This window comes from Xenopus laevis, chromosome 4L (assembly GCF_017654675.1).
Source record: "Xenopus laevis strain J_2021 chromosome 4L, Xenopus_laevis_v10.1, whole genome shotgun sequence".
Classification (NCBI taxonomy): domain Eukaryota; kingdom Metazoa; phylum Chordata; class Amphibia; order Anura; family Pipidae; genus Xenopus; species Xenopus laevis.
The window spans coordinates 28,689,626-28,696,324 of record NC_054377.1 but is presented as its reverse complement, the minus strand read 5'-3'; the positions used below and the strand labels follow the sequence as shown (position 1 = coordinate 28,696,324).

The 6,699-nt window shown below is 37.2% G+C and overlaps 1 protein-coding gene across 1 annotated transcript in view; it reads right to left on the bottom strand.

Annotated features, from left to right (window-relative positions):
- Window positions 1-273: 273 nt before the first annotated feature.
- The window catches only part of chka.L (choline kinase alpha L homeolog), a 30,636-nt gene continuing 24,210 nt past the window's right edge, over window positions 274-6,699 (bottom strand). Inside the window, exons 11-12 of the mRNA XM_018257678.2 lie at window positions 6,408-6,489; window positions 274-2,410 (exon numbers count right to left, since the gene is read on the bottom strand). Coding sequence (XP_018113167.1) covers window positions 2,351-2,410; window positions 6,408-6,489 — 142 coding nt within the window. The 3' untranslated portion in view covers window positions 274-2,350. The remainder of the gene's footprint in view (window positions 2,411-6,407; window positions 6,490-6,699) is intronic.

Below are 6,699 nucleotides of genomic sequence, written 5' to 3'. Positions count from 1 at the left end.
CAGACGGTATGTACTTAATTTTATTTATTGTAAAAAAAACAAAAACAGTAATGTACAAGTTAAATAAAAAGCCCAAACTGCCTTTGCATACAAGGAAATGGTAAATGATAAATGGTATCAAGCATGCTATAATTCAAACATAACGATGTTTGCTTCTTATAAGTAAATATTAATGTTTTAAGCAAATATGTATAAAATCTACATATTCTAAATTAAAATAAAACATAAAAAGCATGTCATTTGGGGATTGTACAGTGCAGTGATTTTTTTTTGTTGAAAAAGCAGAAATATTGAGCTTTAAGAGGAAGTGTTAGGAAATACAGTTTTGGTCAAAAATACTGTAGCAATACCAACAAGCAAATCATCTGCAGCCAGTGGTCACATGTTGGCCATATTGCATGTGGCAGGATATCGCTCATTTCTGCAAAATTCTTTTAGCGTTGGCAAAATTTGCTTATAAGAGCAGTGTTCAAAGTCAGAACCGAAATGACTGCATTGGTTATTTGATATGGACAGTTTCCATTATAAGCTGGCAGACTAATTGACTCATAAGTCGCGTTACGCATAGAACATACAGTAAAAACATTCGGAACTTCTGGGAATAATATGTCATCACTTAAAAAATTCAAGTTCATTCATTGATTTCTGACAATACATGGTATTAAAGAGGATAGCCATTCTTTTTTTCAGTGTTGAACATTGAAAGAAAGAAAGAAAGAAAGAAAATAAAAGTTACATTCTTGTTTTAAATAACAGAAATTACAGAAGACCGTTACTACAATCCTGATACATTGTTCACAGTTAACAATTGTACTACTGAGAGGTTTAACAAAAGCAGAGTTATTTAAAAAAAAAAAAAACAAACAAAAAAAGAGCTTTTAAACTTCTATCCAATCATATTTCGAGGGGTTTAACCACATTTTTTAACCTCCTTTGTGGTAATTCTGGATTTACCTCTACCAGCAAAATGTAAACACTCCCCACTATACCGTTCACAGACATATAAAGTAAGTTTCACATTGTAATTCACCTGCATATCTAAGCAGAAAATACAAATCACAGATTGGATGTCACAATGAAAAGGGCATTGATATAGCCATCAAGAACAAAATCATTTACAAATTAATAAGAAGAAATAATGGTGTGGATACAGTAATAAAGGGAAGAACCCTATGGGCCTATCTTTTAATCCTCCAGAAGATTTTTCCATTTCTATTTTGTGCAAGTCTGCAACTGGAGACACATGCAGAAAAATAAAGATCTGCATGTAGATTTGCTTATTAGTATTTTATGGACGCCAATGAATAGGATATTAAAACTTTGAAAAAGGGGGGGGCGTTCATTATCTTACCTAGATGTGCGTAGGGCTGCACTCATAATACAATTAGGTTGAGCATTTTGGCCACCCACAACCACCAACTTGGAACAAGAGCAAGATTGAGTTTGGGAGCCTCAAAGCAGCCACAAGGGATACTTTTTCCAGCCACAAGGGATGCCTGGAAAAGTAAAGATAGCGGCACAGGGCTCACTAGAATAGTTCCAAGGGCCAGAGTGTTTTTAAGTGATGAGATGTTCTGGCCGGGCAGCTGAGGTAAGCAATTATGATCTTCCCAATGATTAACCCTTTCCTTCTCATTTATATCAGTGTTACACAAGAAATACTGTAGTTTAATGATACCAAGTACTCAACTTACTGCAATAAGCTTTTCTAAGTGGGAGTACCTGGGGGGGAATACCAGAGAAACACTATTTTTCATCAAACAAATCTGATGGATTTTATGAAGAACTGTGTTTGTGTATTATATACATTCAAAACTAAAATATAAAGTCACAGCCCTAGGCTGCAGAAAGGTGTTAAAACACCATTTTAAAATGGCAGAGACGGGAGCTTCATTTCACATTTTGGAAATTTTCAGCATATAAATATTACAGGATTTAAACATATACAATATGTACAATACAGACAAAAGGGTTTTGAACAACACAAAATAATGGTTCACAAGTTTCAACTCAACTTGAAACTTTTTTTTTTTTTTTCAAAAAAAAAAAAAAAAATCTAACTGATCTTCTTGCCCTTAGAGGGTAAATTCATTGAATAAAGTTGTGTTTTAACTTGGTTTCACAAAGATGCATATTGATATATTTTGTTGCTGTTTCTGTTCCGTTTCGCTGTTGGTTTAGTGCTTTAAATATTCTAGTTCTCATTGGCTACAGGGTGACTGAAGCCCCAACGATTCCAGAGTAGCTTACACAATTCGCAGCGTGTAAAAAATATCACATTTCATTGAGACACACCTAATGGTGTTGCAAGGCCATATCGTAAAGATGGATGCGTCTCCACTTGAACACATTACAGACCTAATTTTCTCTTCTGTTGGAAATAAGCATCAAATCTTGCCATTGCATACTCCTGGAAGGGACAAAAATAAGAACATATATATATTACAATTTAGCAGTGTTGTTAAGAAAGCTACAGCTGTAGCCTCTACCTGTACAAGGCAGAGGGAGTTGCTGCATAATCTGTTATAGCAGAAGGAAAGCTACCAAGGCAGTTTCTTGCCAATATAGTAGCCACAATAGTGCAAGCTAGAACACCATTTATTCTTTAGAATGCTTTACTATGCAGGAGTAAACAGCTCTAGAAGCTCTCTCTTGTTTGTTTAGGATAGTAGCTGCCATATTAGATTGGTGTGACATCACTTCCTTACTGAGTCTCTCCCTGATTGCTTACAACTCTGAGCTCAGATTACAGCAGGGAGGGGAGGAGCAAACTGAGCATGCTCAAGCCTGTGCCCTGTATGTTTAAGATGAAAGAAGGAAGTCTGATACAGAAGCACATGTGAACACAATAGAAGGAAAGGAATGCATTGTTTCTTCGGACAGAGTACTCGGCAGCATTACTTTGAGGGTTTACTGGTGTTTTTCTATAGATTTTTTTGATAAAGCTTACCTAGTTTTAACCTTTCATTCTCCTAGAGATGCAACACCTTGTACTACATTCCTTAAGATGAAGCATTAAAGACGGTCTAGTGACAAGCCAGAGTACTAAATTATTCTTGATTTGTAATCAAAAAGGAGAATAGAGACAAATAGAGGAAGCTAGGCTGGACACACAGGCTAGGATAGAGGCAGATGTTTTGCAAATATACAAAGCAGTGGAGTGAAACTAGCAGAAACAGCACTGAGATTGCTGATTAAGTGGGAGGGATCCTGTACTTTCTATAAAGACTATTACTGAAAAGCTTTAACAGGCAGTAACCTCAAATAAATTTATTTAGGGGCTACTGTGGTGTAGCGTGTTTTGCGGTGTATTTCTATAGTGAAAAAAAATCCACAATGCATGTAATTTCAGTAGGTCTCAGATGGGTGGAGCCATCCTTAAATTTAGGGGAGAGGGGGAGAGAGGGGGAGAGAGAGGGAGAGAGAGAGAGAGAGAGAGAGAGAGAGAGAGAGAGAGAGAGAGAGAGAGAGAGAGAGAGAGAGAGAGAGAGAGAGAGAGAGAGAGAGAGAGAGAGAGAGAGAGAGAGAGAGAGAGAGAGAGAGAGAGAGAGAGAGAGAGAGAGAGAGAGAGAGAGAGAGAGAGAGAGAGAGAGAGAGAGAGAGAGAGAGAGAGAGAGAGAGAGATTTTAATGTATGATTCACAAAAGGTATTTTTTACAGCTTGGTCACACATGGGTAGATCATGGGTAGATCTCAGTATGATTCACTTGAAGGCCAAAAGTGATTTTGGCAGACAAATAAATAACTAAACTGCACGGATCAGTTCATCCAAGAGCTGAACAAACAGATCTCAAAGGAAACATGAGGGTGGGGCAGCCCTACGCTCCCTTCAGCCACATCGGATTCACTCATTGGCCATCTGCAGAGAGAATATCCAGTGAAATCACATTCTAGTCTGATCCACACAAGCAATGATCAAAGGCTACAAATTAGAGGGCATCTTCTTCAGTGTATGCTTAGAACAAGCATTTTATGTATTATGTGTCTGAAAAAGTGGAATGTCATTTTCATCGCAAGCAACATTAGTATCCATTTAGTCACCTGCATTCTACAGATTGTTTTCTATAGCACTTCTGGTTTATAATGATCTAGTTCTCAAATGTGAATTGGCCCAAGAATGGAAAACCTTGGACAGTACAGCTTTAAATCATGACAGCCTCAACCCCTCCTTCCACTTCCTATGTGGGAGAAAGCCTTTATACCAGCAAAGAAGAGGAGTTACTGGAGGTCAGTTGTTTTGTATGGAGTGCTTGCCAAGGTTTCTCACAGTTACATGACTGTATTTTCAGTAGTTTTTTTTTTTGGGGGGGGGGGGGGGAAGCGGATTAGAGTGTGTGCTCCTAGATATTGGGGCTTGTGTTAAAGTGGGCAGTTATGTCAATGTAAAATATAATACACAGCGTATGGCCAAGTATGTCAGATCATGGATCACTTTTAACAGACTAGCCTACAATTGTGAAATTGATAGAATTGTATCTGCTTGTGTACCAGGGATGCAGACAAATGGGGCAAAGAGTGAAAATGAGTTGCAGTTCTTCCAGCAATTCTGATTGTTTTGGATTGTCAGCCCATATAATAATACAATGAAGCCATCCACATGTATGGGCAACTATGTGGCATCTGTCTGTTTGGCCCATGGATTCTGTGGAGGGTCAACCACTATATGGGCACCTGAATGCCTGACCCTGGCAAAAAGATTGCATGTTGTATTGTATCTATGAATACCCTTTCTATTTATCCTCTAGTCTGTCATTCCAACCACTACTTGCTTGGTTATATATGTGGGACCCTAGCAACCAAATATCAAGCAGCTATAGAATAAACCCCCCAAAACAAGATAGATAAAGAATGAAGACAATCTGTTTTTAACTATGAACTAAGGGTTAGCTAAGAGACAACAGTAATGAAAATGAATGGTAAAATATATAATCTTTATACTACCTCTTGAGAAGTTGGATATAAACACATAGAAAAGCTAACAAAGTACACACATTTCTTTTTACAACCGCAGCTTATATTGGACAATTTGTTTCTAAAACATGTCTACAGCCTGTGATAGAATAGGGGTAGGCAACCTGCAGGTCCGGAGCCACATGTGGCTCTTCATCCTGCAGCTTGGTATTACGGCTTTGCCGGACACGTCTGTACAGCCATCGCACTTGCCATCGGCTTCTTATGTGTGAGACTGCGGTAAGCCAACGGTTAGCTTACCACGGTGGCACACTCAGGAAGCCAAAGAATTAAAAAGGAAGAAAAAGCACCCCACTAGCTTCTAACTCGCTCAGCAGTCTCTGGTAGTTTGAAGCTACCTAATTATAATAATCTCAATTGCGTGCAAATTTACTAATTAGTTTTTTTAACTCAAAGCGATTGGAGGGGGTTACTATTAACCTTTAGACTAATACACCCTGTTGCAAAAGGATATACACTATTGCGAAATAGAATTGATTATAGCTAAGGGTATATCAGTACCAATTATTCTTAACCCCTGCATATATAATAGAATGAATTGTATCACATTTATTTAATTAATTCATAATCAATTGGGATTTTAACTGGTTAAATTATAGCACAAGCACTTTTTCGAATTTATAAGATTACTATAAAGTAATTAGTAAATTTGCACGCAATTGAGATTATTATAATTAGGTAGCTTCAAACTACCAGAGACTGCTGAGCGAGTTAGAAGCTAGTGGGGTGCTTTTTCTTCCTTTTTAATTCATTAACTTGTACTGACTAAGGTCAGACCTCCGCTTCTACCGCAGGATAAATCTATTTACTAAGGGATCACTTTCTTTGTTTGATTGGACACTCAGGAAGCCGCCAGCAGGTGCAAAGGCTGTATAGATGTCCCAGGAGTGACAGGCAAGACCAAGTCGAAGCAAGATGATTCATCATTGTCCTTACCGTGGTCACACACTCAAGACAAGAGAGGGAAGATCAGCATGGAGCTTCAGAAACAGAAGTCACATTAAACAGATGAGAACACTAGCATTTAATAGGGCTATTCAGTGTTTAATTTATTTCAAAGAAGGCCTACACATACACACTGCACTTCTGTTTGTTGTATTCTGTTGTTGTAAGTTAATATAAAAAAAAATAAAAAAAAGTTAAACTTTAAAAAGCTAGACTATTTTTCTTTAGTGGAAGAGGGGGCAAAATGGCTCTTTTGATAGTAAAGATTGCTGACCCCTGGACTAGATCTTCAAAACATGTCTTGCTTGCTTTTAAAAAATATTACTTATGAATAAAACCACCACAAATTATAGCAAATAATGTCATTCAAACATGTTTTTGCTACAGTTTATTTCTTTTTTAAAATATATATGTTTAGCACTTATTGTATGTTAACCTAAATTCATAAATCCAGGCAGAGTGATGGTAAATGACATGCAGAACATACTCACCATATATCCAAATTCAATTGAGGATATTTTAGCTTGAACAATGGACCAAAGACCCCAGAAAAAGTGAGATGCAAGAGCAAATCTAAAGAGAGGCAATAGTATATATTAATTGGTACGACTCCTTCAGTGATTGCACATAGAACATCACAGTGGCCAAAAATATTTATTAAAAAGAGCAATTGCCAAATGTGAAACATTTGAAATCGATTAATCACGATTATTATTAACAAATATTTAAAAAGCACCAGCTGTACCATAAAATTATTCTACATTTTTGGAATTTCCCAGCAGG